The sequence below is a fragment of the Pseudonaja textilis genome, chromosome 4 (assembly GCF_049901715.1).
Source record: "Pseudonaja textilis isolate UNSWEBS1 chromosome 4, rPseTex1.2, whole genome shotgun sequence".
Taxonomy (NCBI): domain Eukaryota; kingdom Metazoa; phylum Chordata; class Lepidosauria; order Squamata; family Elapidae; genus Pseudonaja; species Pseudonaja textilis.
The window spans coordinates 88,247,913-88,265,612 of record NC_141993.1 but is presented as its reverse complement, the minus strand read 5'-3'; the positions used below and the strand labels follow the sequence as shown (position 1 = coordinate 88,265,612).

Genomic DNA, 17,700 nt, shown 5'->3' with positions numbered 1-17,700 from the left:
AGGGTGGAACAAGTCATACCAGCTAACTTGACGTGGGGACAACTTATTTCTAACAAGATCTACCAGGCATCCAAGTTTTGATATAACTGGGAAAGGAAGTATTAAGGTGAATATAAATACAAATTCTTCTATTTTCAGGACAGCCATTTGACCCATTCCTCCCCATCATGAGATCAGTTTGCAGTGTGATTTGTGCTATTGCTTTTGGACATCATTTTTCCAACAACGATCAGGACTTCCTGGAGTTGGTGAAAGCCATTTCGATTGCCTTAAAATTTGGGAGCAGTATCTTCTACGTAGTAAGTTGTAGTACCTTTGTTTTTCCTTCTCCTACCCAATCTGAGTTACTTAATTTCAGATTTTCTAGAACAATGGACTGATGGTGTTTAAAAGAAACCCATCTCAGTTAAATATTGGCCATTCTTGAATGATATAATACAACAGTAATATTGTACCCTTTGAAATAAGTTGACCCTTAAGCTTGAAGGTAGCCATTTTGGAATGAAGGCAGACATGAGCCAAAAGACAGAAAGGTGACCATGGAATTTTCTGCCCATTATCATTGGTGAGTTGATAGCTTTAAAAATAGAACACAGGTAGTCATCGATTACAACAGTGACTGTTCAAAGTTACAACAGCACTGAAAAAAGTGACTCATAACCATTTTTCATATTTATGACTATTGCAGCATCCCCATGGTCACATGATTTATACTTGGATGTTTGACAACTGACTCACATTTATGACGTTTGCAGGGGCCTGGGGTCACGTGATCACCTTTTGCAACTGTCTGACAGGCAAAATGAATGGAGAAATGAGATTCACTTAACAAATGCATTACTAATTTACAACTGCAGTGATTCACTTAACAAATGTGGCAAGAAAAGTCAATAAAATAGGGGAAAACTCATTTAATAAATTTCTCACTTACCAACATAAATACTGGGCTCAGTTGTGGTCATAAATCGAGGACTACCTGTACACACACAAACACATACACACACACAGAGACAGAGACAGAGACAGAGAGACAGAAAGACAGAAATAGAGAGAGTGACAGAGTGACAAAAAGAGAGAGACAGAAAGAGAGAGAGACAGAGAGACAGAGAGAGAGTGACAAAAAGAGAGAGACAGAAAGAGAGAGACAGAAAGAGAGAGAGAGAAAGAGAGAGAGTGACAGAAAGAGAGAGAGACAGAGAGAGAGAGACAGAGAGACAGAGTGACAGATAGAGAGAGACAGAAAGAGAGAGACAGAAAGAGAGAGAGACTGAGAAAGACACAGAGTGACAGAAAGAGAGAGACAGAAAGAGAGAAAGAGACAGAGTGACAGAAAGAGAGAGAAAGAGAGAGAGACAGAGTGACAGATAGAGAGAGACAGAAAGAGAGAGACAGAGTGACAGAAAGAGAGAGACAGAAAGAGAGAGAGAGAGAGAGAGACAGAGAGACAGGAAGAGAAAGACAGAAAGAGAGAGACAGAGAGAGACACAGAGACAGAGACAGAGTGACAGAAAGAGAGAGACAGAAAGAGAGACAGAGAGAGAGACAGAGTGACAGAAAGAGAGAGACAGAAAGAGAGAGAGAGACAGAGACAGAGACAGAGTGACAGAAAGAGACAGAGACAGAATGACAGAAAGAGAGAGACAGAAAGAGAGAGAGAGAGACAGAGTGACAGAAAGAGAGAGACAGAAAGAGAGAGACAAAATGACAGAAAGAGAGAGACAGAAAGAGAGATGCATACAAACTTAATTGGAGATTTGGAGATTTGGAGATCCTGCCTGTTGTCATCCTTGACTTATACATACCAGTTGCCCAGTGTCCGAATTTTGATTACGTGACCCTGGGGATGCTGCAACAGTCGTAAGAGTGAAAAACAATCACTTTTTTCAGTGCCGCTGTAACCTCGAACAGTCACTAAATGTATGGTTGTAAGTTGAGAACTACATTTAGGCATCTCTTGTGGATTGCCTCCATCGACTTTAGTTCTAATTTTGCTGGTCATCTGGTGAGCTTTTCTCTGATAATTCATAGAAGCTGGTTCATGGTTCAATTGTCAACCCTTCTTTGCCATTGAAACTTGGACTCTCTTTCTCTTGTCCCAAAGGTGCTTTCTCTGGACTTCCTTGTTTTTTTTCTTTGAACACATTTTGCTTCTCATCCAAGAAGTTTCTTTTGCTCTGATTGGATGGTGGGGAATGGAAGGATTTATACCCCTTGCAGACAGCGGGTTATTTGCATCCTTTTTAGAGTGTCGTTGAGGCCACTTGGAGGCTTATCTGTGTCCTCAGGATCACCTAAGTGGTTCAAATGGCTGTGGAGCCTTCTTGGAACTGTGGAAAGGACTGTGTTGTACTATTGGAGATAGATGATGTCGTATCCCTCCTCTTCTGTTGAGAGAGGACTGTTCAATTTTGATATAGATGGCCTCAAAATAGAATAGAATAGAACAGTGGTGGGATTCAATTTTTTTTTTTACTACCAGTTCTGTGGGCATGGCTTGGTGGGCATGGTAGGGGAAGGATCTTGTAAAATCTCCAGGCAGAGCTGGTATTTGCCGGTTCTCCAAACTACTCAAAATTTCCGCTACCGGTTCTCTAGAACTGGTCAAAACCTGCTAAATGCCACCTCTGGAGTAGAGTAGAGTAGAGTAGAGTAGAGTAGAGTAGAGTAGTTGGAAGGGACCTTCGAGGTCTTCTAGTCCAACCCCCTGCTTAGGCAGGAAACCCTATAGCATTTCTTTGACCCCTCTTTCAAACCAGAGGTCTGCTCTGTCCAAATTGTGGACTTTCCTGTCTTCAAAAGAGCGGCTAGCTGTCTGCAAGGAGTATAAATCCTTCCATTCCCCACCGTCCAGTCAGAGCTGAAGAAGTTTCTTGGATGAAAAGTGAAACGTCTTAAAAAGAAAAAAGATGGATGGTGGGGAATGGAAGGATTTATACCCCTTGCAGACAGCGGGTTATTTGCATCCTTTTTAGAGTGTCGTTGAGGCCACTTGGAGGTTTATCTGTGTCCTCAGGATCACCTAAGTTGCCTCCTGAAAAAAAAAAACACCTTTGGGACAATCATGACCTGGATGACTAAGCATCTCTGTAGACTTTTAGCTATACAATTTGGGATGGACACCCTTTGAACGGTGTGGGAGTAGGAATGGATTTCCAGAGGAAAAATCGCAGACTAGAGGAACCATTTGCATCACTCAGGTGACCCTGAGGACACAGATAAACTTCCAAGTGGCCTCAACGACCTTCTAAAAGGATGCAAAGGACCAGCTGTCTGCAAGGAGTGTAAATCCTTCCATTCCCCACCACCCAGTCACTGCTGAAGAAGCTTCTTGGATGAAAAGCGAAACGTCTTCAAAGAAAAACCAGGAAGTCCAGTTGCCTCTTGACAAAAGCATCCTTGGGACAAGCATGGCATGGACAACTGAGAATCTCCATAGGCAATTTCTCTCTCTCTTTCTCTTTTGTAGCTCTATGAAGGTTTCCCACATATCATGAAGCATCTGCCAGGCCCCCACCAGACTGCCCTATCTGCTCTGGAGACGATAGTTTCGTTTGCCAGGAAGGAAATTATACTGCATAAGGAGAACAGGAATTTTCATGAACCACAGGATTTCATTGATTTTTATCTATTTCAAATGGAGAAAGTAAGCCTTGGCACACCGCTCCTATTCATTATAGAGTGTATCTTCTGTAGGATCATTACAGGTAGCCCTTGATCACTATTTACTTATTTATTTAGAAAATTTATATCGCTGCCTACTCACACACGGCGACTCAACACAGCTTACAAAGACATAAAAGGACAAAAGAAATAAAAAGAAAAAATACGGTGTTTCCCCCAAAACACTACCTACTCAGAAAGTAAGTCCTAGTTTGATTTTTACACGTGTGCCCAGTAGAAGCCCTATCCCCTCCCCAAAAATAAGCCCTGATGAAGACCCCACCCACTCCAGGGTGTACAGGTAAAAATTAAGTTTGGGTGGGGATGGGGGTGGTGGAGTTGCCCTAATACTTTTGGATAGTTGGGAGACGCGGGTGTGCCACGCCCACTTCTCCCAACTATCCGAAAGTAAGTATTAGGTGAGCAGGCTCAGCCAAGACAAGATAAGGAGTGGCTGGGAGGGCCAGCCAGGGGTGGGATTTAGTGGTTCGCCAAACCATGCAGAATCGTAGCTAGAGGATCGCCCGAATCTGTTCAAACCCATAGCAGCCCACTCCTGGATGTCGCCAATGAATGGGTTTTCCCGCTAATGAGATTTTCCCATGTATTTTACCAGTAAATGCATATAAGCCAGACTTGAAAAGTCACTGGCCTCCTAAACATACCCACGCGCTCTGAATTCATTGTGATCTTCATTTTGCTCTCTGAATTCATAGCCTAAACCTAACCCTAAGTGGGTTTCCCACCAATGGGATTTTTTTCATGTATTTTACCAGTAAATGCAGATAAGCCAGACTGGAAAAGTCACTGCCCTCCTAAACATACCCATGCATTCCAAATTCGGTGGTGATATCCATTTTGCTCTCCCAATTCATGGAGGCCTAACCCTAACTGAGTTTTCCCACCAATGGGATTTTTCCATGCATTTTACCACTAAATGCAGATAAAGCAGACTTGAAAAGTCAGCGTGCCTTCCAAAACATACACATGCGCGCTAAATTCCTTGCCGAACTCCATTTTGCTCTCCCAATTCATGGAGACCTAACCCGAAGTGGGTTTCCCACCAATGGGATTTTTCCATGTATTTTAGCAGTAAATACAAATAAGCCAGACTGGGAAAGTCACTGCCCTCCTAAACATACCCATGCGGTCCACATTCATTGTCGATCTCCATTTTACTCTCCAAATTCATGGAGACCTAACCCTAACCAGTGGTGGGATTCAAATAATTTAACAACCGGTTCTCTGCCCTAATGATTTCTTCCAACAACCAGTTCACCAAACTCCTCAGAAAGAAACTGCTCTCTCAAACTGGTGCGAACTGGCTGAATCCCACCACTGACCCTAACCCTAACTGGGTTTTCCCGCCAATGGGATTTTCCTATGTATTTTACCAGTAAATGCAGATAAGCCAGACTTGAAAAGTCACTGCCCTTCTAAACATATCCATGCATTTCAAATTCATTGGTGATCTCCATTTTGGTCTCTGAATTCATGGAGGCCTAACCCTAACCCTAACTGGGTTTTCATGACAATAGGAAATGTATTTTACCAGTAAATGCAGATAAGACAGACTGGAAAAGTCAGTGCTCTCGTAAACATTCCCATGCATTCTCCATTTGTTGCCGATGTCTATTTTTCTGTCTGAATTCATGGGGGCTTAATCATACAGTATTTTATCCATCTGGGATTCTCTGTGGTTTGGAGCATTTTCCAGAGTAGATGTGTCATATCGCACCACTCTAAGCGTTCGGTTTTCTCAATAGATGGAGGAAAGAAGTGTTTCTTTTTCCCCCAGCTTTACTGGAGAATTTTGGGAATTCAAGTCCCCTGACCTGTAAGGGGACAAGGTTGAGAAACACTGTTGTAGAGCAGGGAGTCTTCAATTCTTCCCCCTCCACCTCAGCCCACGCACAACTGGCCCCAGAAGTGTTGGCAAAGTGTGTATGAAACCATCCCGTCTACTCACCACCACCATTGCTTCTGGTCCACGGAGTTGGAAAGGTTGGGAAACATAGCTCTAGAGCAGGGGATCCCCAATCCCTTGTCCGTGGACCAGCACTGGGCCTCGGCATGCCAGAAACCAGGCTGTGCAAAGAAATGAAATCCCATCTGCAAGATGCGGATGCAAAACCATGCCCCCCTCCAGTCCATGGAAAAAGCTGGTCCCTGGTGCCCAAAATGTTGGAGGTCACCGCAATGGGGCATTCACTCAATTATCATGTCCCACTGTGTATATTCACCCTTTGCAACCCTTGTGGCATCCTGATAGAGTGGACTATTGCCTCCCCAGATAACATAGCTCATGAGCAGGAACAGGGTCGTTTGAAGTCGTTTTGGTAGCTGTAGGAAAATGCCTATAAATGACATTTCCTTCTTTTTAATATCTATAGAGGAAGGATGATCCCAATTCTACTTATAATGAGGATAATTTGGCTCAGTGCATTGCTGACCTCTTTATTGCTGGGACAGACACAACTTCCGCCTCCCTGACAAGTGCAATGCTTCTCATGGCAAACGATTTGGATATACAAGGTACGACAAATTGCAGCGCTAGTGGAAATAAATAAGGTTTATTTGTTGTGGAGTGAAAAGAGTGCCGTTCTTTCTCAGAGGATTTGCATCTAGACCAGGGGTGTAAAACTCAAGGCCTGCAGGCAAGATCAGGCCCATCAGGTATTTAGATCTGACCTGCAGGGCCACCCTGGAAACAGCGAAGGACCGGCTGGCAGTGCCTCTGCCAGTGAAAATGGAGCTTGTGAGGGCCATACGGCAGCCCTCCCGAGCTCTGTTTTTGCTGGCAGAGGGCTGCAGAAAGCCATTGCAGCAGAAAACAGAGCTTGGGAGCCCATTTTCTCTGGCAGAGTGCTTTGGCCAGCACAGGTGCCCCTGACATGAGCAACATTGAGCTGGCTACAGCCACCCCAGCCATACCCACTCCAGCCTCCTGAGGTGAAACAAAACCCTGATGCAGCCCTCAGTGAAATAGAGTTTGACACCCCTAATCTAGACTGCCTCCATCTTAGAAGAACTATTCTTTTTACACGGTTAGCTACAACAGCAGATCTTGCCTGCTGCCATACTACACAGATCACTAATAAACTGGGCATTAGAGTGGGGAGTAACAGAACACAACCTCTAGACCCATGATGGCGAACCTATGGCACATGTGCCACAGGTGGCACGCAGAACCATTTGTGTGGGCACATGAGCCCCAGCGAAACTTACCTGCACTGTTCATGCGCGTGCCTCCTAGCTGATTTTTGGCCCATTTGAAGCTGTTTTGGCCCTCCTGGAGGCTGGAGGGAAGCCTCTGCAGCTACGGGGCCTTCCGGAAATACTGGAAGTGCTGAAATGAGCCCCTTTTCAGCCCCCCGAGGTTGCAGAGGCTTTCCTTGAGCCTCCAGGAAGGCGAAAACGGTCCCCTGGGCTCCAGAGGCCCTCCAGAAGCTGAAAACGGACACTTCCAGTATTTCCGGAAGACCCATTTTTCAGCCTCCTAAGGCTGCAGAGGCTTTCCTCAAGCTTCTGGGAGGGCAAAAACGGCCTCAAACGGGCCAAAAATCAGCTGAGAGGGCATTCACGGAGAGGTGCGCGCATGTGCAGTGCAGGTAAGGGGGCAGGGCGGGGGTGTTGCACACACATGTGCAGGGGGGGCGCATTGCATTGTGAGTGCCGGCATGGGCTCACGCGCTATTGCACACATTCACGTTTTTGGCACTCCACAACAAAAAGGTTCGCCATCACTGTGCTAGACAATGGCAGGTCTGTTGATAACAGTGCTCACCTTTGACTGCAGAAAGAGAGGATCAACCTATTTAACAAAGCCCCCGAAGGAAGTACACGAAGCAGTGGATGGAAACTAATTAAGGAGAGACCCAAGCTAGAAATAGGAGGAATTTCCTGACAATTAATCAGTGGAATAACTTGCCTCCAGAGGTGGTGGGTCTTCCATCAATCCCTGGGAGTTTTTAAGAAGAATTGGACAACCATTTGTTTGAAATGGTATAGGGTTTCTGCTTGAGCAGGATTAGAAGGCCTCCAAATTTCCTTCCAAGGCTCTTATTCTCTTAAGGCAGGGGTGGGCAAACTACGGCCCGCGGGCCACATCCGGCCCATTGGTCTTTTTAATCCGGCCCGCCGAAGATTGGTACAGAACTAAGGTTTGATGTGAATGATTGAATGATTGCATTCATTTGATTTTGACTTGTAATGACAGGCATTTTGACACCAGGTGGCGCATTGGGCGCAGTGACTTGATTTTGTGGAGATTCTGCAGTTTTTTATATGTATCGTATCTTGTGCTGACCCGGCCCGTCTGTCAAATTTTAAAAGTCAATGAGGCCCCCAAGCTAAAAAGTTTGCCCACCCCTGTCTTAAGGACTAGGGAAATGTGTTGTGATAGCACTGTCCCAATCTATGAGGGGCTGTTACAAAGAAGAGGGGATTAGTCTATTCTCCAAAACACCTGGAGCAGTGGTGAGATTCAAATCTTTTTACTACTGGTTCTGTAGGTGTGGCTTGGTGGGCGTGGCTTGGTGGGCGTGGCTTGGTGGGTGTGGCAGGGGAAGGTTACTGCAAAATCCCATTCCCTTCTCACCCCACTATCCTGCTTTCCAGCTCTGTTCTCACGTGCAGGGCAACCAAAGAAGATCCAGCCAATCAGTTGGGACTCAATGGGAGGCAGAGAAGAGATGGGGACGGGGCCAGTCAGAGGTGGGATTTGCCGGTTCTCCAAACTACTCAAAATTTCTGCTACCGGTTCTCCAGAACTGGTCAGAACCTGCTGAATGCCACCTCTGACCTGAAGCCAGGACAAGAAGCAATAGATGGAAACCAATCAAGAAGAGAAGCAACCAAGAACTAATGAGAAATTCCCTGACAGTTAATTAATTAATTAATTAATTAATTAATTAATTAATTAATTAATCAATCAATCAGTGGAACAGCTTGCCCTCAGAAGCTGTGGGGACTCCAACATTGGAGATTTTAAAGAAGAGATTGGACAACCATTTGTCTCAATTGGTATTTAGGATTTATTATAATTTAAAATTATTATAATGTAAGGATTTATTACCTTCTGCCTCCCTCTAGTGTCAAATCTTTGAGATCTCATTCTCACGTTGATAATACCAATCACCATCACCATTTCAAACAGAAAGATTCTTCTAATTAATTCAAAATTATAATCCCAAATCCATCTGGACCCTTCATTCTTTATTAATCTCCCCCAAATCCACATTAACTGATAGCCTTGTGGATGAATCATTATTAAAAGTGATCTAGATAATCTGGTTTCTCTTGGCTTATTTGTAGATCATCTCCCTTCAATCCCGAGTGACTGGTGGGTGAAGTGAAAACAGGAAAAAAAGTGACAATTCCAGCTGTGGAGCTGAAATTATTCCATGACAGCATGAGTCACATCAAGTAAAAAAAAATGAGGCTTAAATAATTGTTTTCCCTCTCTCAAAAGAGAAATGCCCTCAAAACTGGGGGGAAAAAAACTCTCCACTGAGCCTCTTCCCTACCTTAAAAAAAAGAAGAGCCAAAAGAAAAAAGGTGCACCCGTTACATCTCCTGGTATTTTTGAAGAAAGATAGAGAAACAGAGAACTCAAAGGAAGCGGAAAGAAAACAAGCACAGCAACAGAGCCAAAGATAGATATCCTGGAATATAACATAAAAATATGGAGAAAGAATGTAGGCGATAAGCTTAATAAGGGCTGGCCAATTTCATATTCGTAACCATGTTTGGTTACCTAAACCTTTTCACGGCTACAAACAATAAAAATGTTAACAAAAGACTAGCATTGGCCTTAGTAATTGCAACGCGTATGCCACTGGGTATGCATCAGTTAATCTGCTTTCATAGTCATTGTAAGGATGCATTGTAAGCGTGCAAGAAAATTCACAATCCCCATCCAAACAGCATCAAATTGCAAAAAGCTTATGCTTTTCACTTAAAATATAAAATCGATGGCCTATCCAAAAAAGGTCATGAACCGTAAACTGTAAACCATAAAGCGTGCAGGACTTTTTTCACACAGCTGTAGTAGATAATGTACCTTTTTGTGTGCCTATACACACGCTATACTATGGAATATGTATGTACACATATGGCATATATACATAGGATCAAATAGTGTATTTTGGATGTTCAGTAGTAGTAAATAGACAGGGAAATGGTATCTTGTTGAGGCTTTTGAGGCAAGGAGAGACCAGGCGAAGGGTCCCTTGATGTGAGTGATGTCAAATTGGCCACACCCACCCAGTCACATGATCACTCACCCATGCCTACCCAGCCGGTCCTTAGGGCAGACAACCAGTTGTTAAATTGTTTGAATCCCACCTCTCTCTCTCTCTCTCTCTCTCTATCATGGCAAATAGGAGGCAATACAAATCTAATAAATAAATAAAATAAATAAATATTATCTATCATCTATCTCTCTATATCTACCTATCATCCATCTATGATCTCAAAGCAAGCTAAAATGAAACCTAATCAAAGTCCAAGTTTTGCCTGTAAGTTCAATTCAATTGCTGGATCTTTTATTTTACACTATACGTCAACTAATATTCAGGTTTACTGTTACTCTTAATGGCAATTGTACCAAGTCATATATAGATGAATATCTCTCAATCTTCATGTTAATTCTTTTTGTAAATAAACAGAATGCTGTGAAATAAGATTCACATTTTCTCCTTTTTTTTCCTCAGATAAAGTTCACCAGGAGATGAATGAAGTTTTTGGTTCTTTGCCCTCAATCTCTTACAAAGAACGGAAAAAACTGCCTTATACCAATGCTGTGATTCACGAGATCATACGAAAAAAATATGCTTTTCTATTTGGGCTTCCCAGACAATGTGTACAGGATGTTTATCTGAACGGGTTTCTCATTCCTAAGGTATAGATTTTAGATTTTCTGAATTGCTGGATCTGCATGGTATGGGCTTCATACCCACGCAGGAACTCTGTGACTAAACTCCAGTTTTCTGATTTATTTACTTTGGACTAAGTGCAATGTATGAATCCAGCAAGAGATGTCAGTATACTGTTCTTGCTGGCATGGGTGGGCATTGTGGGGAGGTGGTTCCTTAGATAGCTTCGATCCATACCATGAAGGACTAAAGACGTATTGTTTTTTTTAGCATAGAATAGAATAGAATTCTTTATTGGCCAAGTGGGATTGGACACACAAGGAATTTGTCTTGGTGCAAATGCTCTCAGTGTACATAAAAGAAAAGATACATTCGTCAAGAATCATAAAGTACAACACTTAATGATAGTCATAAGGTACAATAAGCAATCAAGTCATACTAGGAAACAGTCAATATAAATCGGAAGGATACAAGCATCAAGTTACAGTCATAAGCCGTAAGTGGGAGGAGATGGGTGATAGGAAAGATAGGAAAGGTGTAAAGATTAATAGTAATAGTAATGCAGACTTGGTAACTAGTTGGACAGCATAGAGCAGGGGTTACCAACCTTTTGGACCTCAGGGACCTCCAAACTCATAATTTTAAATCCTGCAGACCAGAGACCCTGGGAAAATCCCCCAAAAAGTCTGCAGGAAAATTCCCCCCTCCATTTTCCTACCGATCGATCATTCTTTATTTGGGATCTCAGGATACTGTCTCCAGCTCCGTTCTTGGGGGGTGGGGAGAGAGAGAGAGAGAGAGAGAGAGAGAGAGAGACTTTTGGCTTCATGCAAAGAAAGCAGCAGAAGCAGCAGAAGTCTTTCTTTCTCTCCCCCAAACTCTGCCAAAAATGAGTCTTTGCTGGCACAGCCTGTTAGATCGGGTAGATCGGGTTCAGTGAGACGCGAGACTCATAGCGAACTTCAGCTCTTTATTGAAGTATACAGTTTCGTACAGGACCTGCGAGCCGTGCGGCTTTTCTTATAGAGCCAGCCGGCGGCTCGGCAGCCAATGACAGGGCTTTGAATCTCCCACGATCGGCTTTGGCCAATCGCAAGGGTTTCTCAGCGCACCAATCACAGCAGTTTAGTTAGCCAATCAGATTGTGGTCCGTGTGGACCAATCGGAACTCAGGATTTGGAGAATTTTAATATAGAACACAGCCTCTTGGAGCAGGAGGCCTTGCAGGGTCCCAAAGACTCATTTCTGGTGGAGTTTGGGGGAGAGAAAGAAAGACTTTTGCTGTTTTCCCTGTGTGCAGCCAAAAGCAGAAGAAGAAAGAAGCGGAAAGAAGGAACCCGGTGGCCAGGCCAGGCGCGTAGGACGAGTGGGGCAAGCTCCCCCTTTCCACCCTTTGCCCCCTCCCCTCACTACCTCATGTTGCTTGCAATGCAAATGATGCAAGCCTTGTGTTTATGCGGGCCATGTGGGTGGCGTAGCCTTGTGTTCCCGTGCAGCCTGGATTAATTGCTTTGGAGGGTGCTTTGAGGGTGACATTTCTCTGCAGACCACCAAAATTTTGTCGCGGCCCACTGGTTGGTGACCACTGGTGTAGGGGGAATTATTTGTTTAGCAGATTGATGGCGTTCGAGAAAAAGAGATTGTTCTTGTGCCTAGTTGTTCTGGTGTGCGGTTCTCTATAGTGTCATTTTGAAGGTAGGAGTTGAAATTGTTTATGTCCAGGATGTGAGGGGTCTGTAAATATTTTCACAACCCCCTTTATGACTCATGCAGTATACAGGTCCTCAGTTTTAATCCAATTCTCTGGGTAATTTGCTTCTTCCTGCGTTAGAATCTCCTTCACGTTTTATTTAAGTTTATACTTAAATAAAATAAATAATAATTGTTTATAAGACCACACTTGAAATCCAGGAGGCTTTCACAAAGAATCTATTCTTCAAAGCACCTGAAGGCAGGACAAGAAGCAATGGATGGGAACTAATCAAGAAGAGAAGCAACCTAGAACTAATCGTCCCAAACGTGTTTTTTTTTTCAAGAGACAACTAGATTTTCTTGTTTTTCTTTGAGGATTTTTCGCTTCTCATCTAAGAAGCTTCTTCAGCTCTGACTGAATAGTGGGGAATGGAAGGATTTATATTCCTTGCAGACAGCTTGGTCATTTTGCATTCTTTTTGCCAGTCCTTAAGGTCACCTTGAGGTTTATCTGTATCCTCAGGGTTACCTAAGGAGGAATTTCCTGACAGTTAGAACAATTAATCCGTGGAATGACTTGCCTCCAGAAGTTGTGGGAGTGCTCCAACACTGGAGATTTTAAGAAGAGATTGGACAACCGTTTGTCTGAAATTATATGGGGTTTCCTGCCTGAGTAGGGGGTTGGACTAGAAGACCTCCAAGGTCCCTTCCAACTCTGTTATTCTTTTAAATAGTAATGATAAAATAAATAAATAAATAAAAAAGAGCTCTGCCCTATAACATTTTGGGAACACCAGATAAAGCCAGCCTGTTGGCTTTTCTGTTTCCCCTCTTGATTTCTCCATGTGGAGAGATACTTCTGCAATATTCATTCCAGTGACCAAAAGCAGAGTGAGTTACAATCCTTCAAAACAAAAGCAAAATATTATCTGCACGTGGTGGGTCTTAATGAGAAGCTTCAAAAGATCCTTCCTTGGTTTGGAGAAAGAAAGGTAAATGATAGAAATATATACTTGAGTATAAACATATAATTTAATAGATATATACTTATGCAAGCACAAATACTTAAATGAATATAATTATAAATTAAATGTTTATATAAATAATAAATACTGTAATTCTAAGGGCAAAGAAAATCACATTGGAGAAAAAATAGATTTGGATTTAAAATAGAAATGAACAAAAACAAAATCTAGAGTTGCAATAATGTATGCTTAATTAACCGCTTACATTTGCCAAATCTAAATTTATCTCTTTTGCATAATTACATAACACTGCATATTATTCAACTTGTTTCTACTGAATCTGGATTTACTAGATGCATCTGCTACAAAAGGGATTAAACCTGAACAGGTTCCATTTGTTAATTCCAAAATCTGCTGTATCTTCTAGTGTTTTCAAAATTAAGTGTATATAAAGGAACAAAAATGGATTGGGCAAGCCCTCAGGAGATAATTGCAAGTCTGGGCAGACTGCCAAAAGCTATTATTAGAAATAACAAAGCAGATCCTGAAAATACTTAAGGAATCAGGTTAAAAATAACACACCCCTAACAGAATTAACCCTTAGGGACAAAAGAATTAACCCTTAGACAAAAAAACAAAAACAAAAAACACTGCAAAAGCTCGGATAGGATTAACCCCTTAAAGCAGGGAAACAAAAACCTACAGCAATCAGAAACACAACAAAACCCATCAAGCTGCAGAAGCTTCGAAGGGGAATGAAACATAAAAGGCTCAGATTCACATTCCCAACCTGCTTGCAAGCCAGGAACCTTGAGCTGTGTCACTTTTTGTTTCTTGCTTTCCTACATTAAAAGAATTCCACTTTCTGGCAGCTGGCTTCTGCATCCATTTCTTCTCAGCGTCTGTGGTGTATCCCAGCTGGGAACAAACTGGGGAAATTTCTTCCTATGCCAGAAACAGTTGGGCTTGTCTAGATGTTTCAATATGTGAATTTGTTCTTTACAGGGTGCTGTCATTTTTCCAGACTTACGTTCTGTTCTTTTGGATCCTGAACACTGGGAAGCACCTGAAGACTTCAATCCAAATCATTTTCTGGACAAGGCAGGAAATTTTGTAGAAAAAGATGCATTTCTTCCCTTTGGAGCAGGTAATTCTCAGAAAAGTAATTGTGATTGCCAAATGATGCTTACTGAAGTATAAGACATACCTAGCTTTTGGGGAGGAAAACAAGAAAAAAAAATCTGCCTCGGCCTCCTTACAGCAAACAGCAAACAGCCTGTTTCAGCTTCAGCACAGCCTGATTAGCACAAGCAGCCTCCTAATAATCAGCTGTTTCAGGCTGAGGGACTGCCATAGCCTATTGCTGCCTCTGCATGCCCCATTTTCAGCCTCTGCATCCTGTTTTTGGCTTCCACATGCCCCATGTTCAGCCCTTTCCAGGTGGTGGGGCTCGGAACAGGCAGATAATGGGGCACGCGGAGGCTGAAAATGGGGTGTACAAAGGCCAAAAATGGGATGCGGAGGCCTAAAATGGAGTGAGTGGAGGCAGAAATAGGTGATGGGTATCCCTGCAGTCTGAAACAGCTGATCGTTGGTATCACACCAGCTAATCAGGCTGTGCTGAAGCTGACCAGGCTGTTTGCTGTTTGCTGCAAGAAGGCAAATGGCTGGAAGGCAGAGTCTGAAGGATGGGGACTGGCGGGTGGGTGGAGATTTGTCAACATTCACTATATAAGACACACAAACATTTCCACTCACTTTTTTTTTGGGGGGGGGAGTGCATCTTATACTCCAAAAAATATGGTAATTTACAAAGAAGGCTATAGTGAGAAGGAAATACAGGTGGCTCTCGCCTTATAACTGGTCACTTTGCAACTGTTTAGATTTATTTATTTATTTTATTTTATTTTGTTAAGCAGTTATAAGATAACAGGTATAAGTATAAACATAGTTATGGATACATGAAATGGATACATATAAGAAAAATAAAAAAAGAAATAATAGGACAGGGACGGTAGGAACGTTGGTGTGCTTATGCATGCTCCCTACGTAACATAAGAGCCAGGACAGAATTCAAAAGCACTTCAAGTTTATTCCATGCAAACTACATACAAGAATCTGAACTACTAACAATCGATGCGAATTGGCACCAGATAAGGGTCAACAGACTTCAAGGTGTGTTTGTCTTGACTCTTTTGGGGGTATAAGATCTCCAGACTGATGATGCATTTGACCCCGCCCTCAGGCTCAGCCTGGTCATCTCCTACAGGACTGCCCAAGACCTAGTTATGACCTGGTCCCCAAGTTACAACTACTGCAATGCCCCTATAGTTGTTCACCCTTATGACTGATCACGGTGACCCACCCAACCTTTCTCCTCCCCTAACAGCAGGCCTGGGACCTGCTTCTCACCCCACCAGGCTCCAAGTCCTCCACCTCATTTAGATTAATCAAAAAAAAAATGTTAATTTCTTTTTACAATCCTTAACTTTCCAGTCTTTCTGTAAAAGTGTTTCAATTGATATCCATCTAAAAGTTGGAGAATTACTTTTAAAAACCTATTTCAGTGGGTTATGTTCGGAAAAAGACTAGAATCCCCACAATCCTATTAACCATACTACAATACTAAAAAACAATTAAGATAATCAAAAGACTGGAGATGAAAACATATGGAGAACGGCTGCAGGTGGCTAGTCTACAGAAAAGAAGAATACGTGATAGCAGTATTTCAATGTTTGAGGGGCTGTTACAAAGAAGAGGAGGTCAAATTATTCTCCAAAGCACCAGAGGGCATGAAAAGAAACAACGGTTGGAAACCAACCAAAGAGAGAAGCAAATTGGAATTAAAGAGAAACTTCCTAACAATGCCTAACAGACAATTAACCAGTGGAACAGCTTGCCACCAGAATTTGTGGGTGCTCCGTCACTGGAGGTTTTTTAAAAGGGTCTAGAAAGTCACTTATCTGAAATGATATAGGTTCTCCTGCTTGAGCGGGAGGCTGGACTAGAGGACCTCCAAGGTCCCTTCCAGCTTCTATTCTATTCTATTCTATTCTATTCTATTCTATTTTATTCTATTCTATTCTATTCTAACCATGTTTTTCAAAATCCCTATCGCATCTATTCTTGAGAGCAATTGGTGTCTTTCTGAAAAATAAGTACGATCTTCAGAATTAATATTTTTTGTTTTCGTCGATCTACTAGAGTTAAAATATTCATCAAATAAAAAAAGTGTGATAATTTTCCCTGAATGGTAGGGAAAATTATCACATACTTTTATTATTTGATGAACATTTTAACTCTAGTTAACCTCTAGTTTATTTTCTTCTCAGATAGTCTATCGAATTGCAGAGGGATAGCACCATTCCTGTCACCCATCAGGTAGCAAAAACAAAAGGTTTTGTTTCATAAATTGTTTATTAAAATTATCTTTAATTTCATTTGGTGTATAAAGTCCCAAAACAAAAGTTTTAGCAGAATAACAGAATATAACAGAATATTCTGTTATTCTGTAAAAAACTTTTGTTAAAACAAGTTCAGTTCAGTTGTTCAGTTGTAGTTCAGTTTTCATTTCTATAAATCTACCAACCTCACCAGTTATTTTTAATTGTGGTTTTAATTAGGGATTAACTTATAGAACAAGTCCATTGTTTGTTGTTTGTTTGATCCTGCCAAAATGAATTCATCTCCAAAGTTTTTACAAATCAAATATTTCATGTCTTTATTTCAAATGCATGCTTCTTGTAAGGAAATTATATCTTGTTTTAATTTTTTCGAATACTTCTTTTCCCTTTTGTGAATGGAATTTGCCCCATTTACATTCCAAATTATGTGTATATAAGGTTAAGTACACAGTTTAAACAAATCTGTGCTTGTATCACCCAATTCCAAATTGTCTTGTTACCAGCAGATGGCAGCTAAAGTCAATAAAACAGACTGTCTGCAATGCATGTACTGATCTAATTATAATAATCCTAATTGTGACCAGTACACCCAGGTGAAATAGTATAGGAGGTACTATGGGAAGACAAACTTGGTATGAAAATAAAAGAGTTTAGAGTTAGAGATTTATCAAAAAGTTTTATTTTATAATTAAAGGGAAGACTATACTTTCCCCCGCATTATTAACTTTCTGATATTGTTTTAATTGTCCTGCTTTTTGTGAAATTTTTAAGAACGTTTAATTACAAGACATCTCCAGATTGTAATAATTAAAAAATAAAAATAAAAAACCCCATCTCCAAAGATAAATACTTCAGTCCTTTCCCTTATTCTGTTCGAAGTCTGCGTGAAAGCACTGCATTATCAATAAGCCAATGATAATCAGTTTGATTATCTGATTCGGAGGTGTGGTGAAAGTCATGCCCTTGTGTCTGTGTGGCTAGGGTAAGAAAACAGGCTGAGATTCAAGCAAAATAAGGAAAAATGGTTGTTAATACAGAGACCAACAGCTACCAGGGCTGTACCATCTTTAATTCTTGATGGGATTTTCCTACCCTAGACAA

At 41.8% G+C, this 17,700-nt stretch overlaps 1 protein-coding gene across 1 annotated transcript in view; it reads left to right on the top strand.

Annotated features, from left to right (window-relative positions):
* Positions 1–17,700, top strand: part of LOC113450529 (cytochrome P450 2J2-like) — a 34,394-nt gene that overhangs the window by 12,927 nt on the left and 3,767 nt on the right. The window contains exons 4-8 of the mRNA XM_026721751.2: positions 139–299; positions 3,467–3,643; positions 6,054–6,195; positions 10,377–10,564; positions 14,201–14,342. Of these exons, the coding sequence (XP_026577536.1) occupies positions 139–299; positions 3,467–3,643; positions 6,054–6,195; positions 10,377–10,564; positions 14,201–14,342 (810 nt within the window). The remainder of the gene's footprint in view (positions 1–138; positions 300–3,466; positions 3,644–6,053; positions 6,196–10,376; positions 10,565–14,200; positions 14,343–17,700) is intronic.